The 1261-nt window shown below is 41.5% G+C and overlaps 1 protein-coding gene across 1 annotated transcript; it reads left to right on the forward strand.

Moving 5' to 3' along the window:
- Positions 599-1045, forward strand: LOC107620713. The gene has a single exon (XM_016322839.1). The coding sequence runs from the start codon at positions 599-601 to the stop codon at positions 1043-1045; it is 447 nt and encodes a 148-aa protein (XP_016178325.1).

The following is a 1261-nucleotide window of genomic DNA, read 5'->3' on the forward strand; positions in this document are numbered from 1 at the left end:
GGACTGCTGCAAAGGTTCTCCAGAGTGGGTTTTATTGGCCCTCTATCTTCAAGGATGCTAGAGAATTTGTGAGTCATTGTAATGAATTCCAAAGAACAGGAGGATTGACAAAGAAGAATGAGATGCCTCAGAAGTTCATTTTGGAAGTGGAACTCTTTGATTTATGGGGAATAGACTTTATGGGACCTTCCCTCCATCCTACACATTCAAATACATCTTGGTGGCAGTAGAGTATGTTTTAAAATGGGTAGAGGCAATAGCCACCACCACATGTGATGCTAATGTGGTATTGTAATTTCTAAGGAGAAACATCTTCACTAGGTTTGGAGTACCAAAGGGACTTGTAAGCGATGCGGGAAGCCACTTTTGCAATAAACAATTGAACTCTCTCCTCCATAGATATGGAGTAACCCACAAGGTAGCCACACCATATCACCCACAGACAAATGGACAAGCTGAACTTGCAAACAGAGAGCTAAAGAGAATTTTGGAGAAAACTGTGGGAGCAACAAGAAAGGATTGGGCGAGGAAGCTGGATGATGCACTTTGGGCATATAGGACAGCATTCAAAACCCCCATAGGAAGATCTCCATTTCAGATGGTGTATGGAAAAGCATGCCATCTGCCTGTAGAGCTTGAACACAAAGCTTTTTGGGCCACTAAACTGTTGAATTTAAATGCTCAAGCAGCAGGAGAAAAGAGGTTACTACAACTCAATGAATTGGAGGAATTCAGACTGGAGGCATATGAGAATCCCAGAATATACAAGGAAAGAGCAAAAAGGTGGCATGAAAAGAAGATCTCTCCAAGAACATTCGAACCGGGCCAAAAGGTGTTGTTATTGAACTCAAGACTGAAGATCTTCCCTGGGAAACTGAGATCTAGATGGACTGGTCCATACACCATCACCAAAGTATCCCCTCATGGTTATGTGGAATTACTTGATGAAACCTCAAAAGAGACTTTCACAGTCAATGGGCATAGGGTGAAACTTTATCTTGGTGGCCCTTGGAGCAAGGAGGAAAGTGTACACTTGTTAACATAAGCAAGGGAGCTGCAATGTCAAGCTAAGGACAATAAACAAGCGCTTCATGGGAGGCAATCCATGCACAGGAGTCTTTTACTTTCATGCTTTAGTAATTAATAATAAGAGGTTGAACCATATACATCTAAGGGAATAACGATTGAATTAGCATATAGTGTATGTAGGGTACTAAATTTGGTGTGGCTAATCTTGAGGCAAGTGCAAAAGTTATTTTTA

This window comes from Arachis ipaensis, chromosome B10, assembly GCF_000816755.2.
Source record: "Arachis ipaensis cultivar K30076 chromosome B10, Araip1.1, whole genome shotgun sequence".
Classification (NCBI taxonomy): domain Eukaryota; kingdom Viridiplantae; phylum Streptophyta; class Magnoliopsida; order Fabales; family Fabaceae; genus Arachis; species Arachis ipaensis.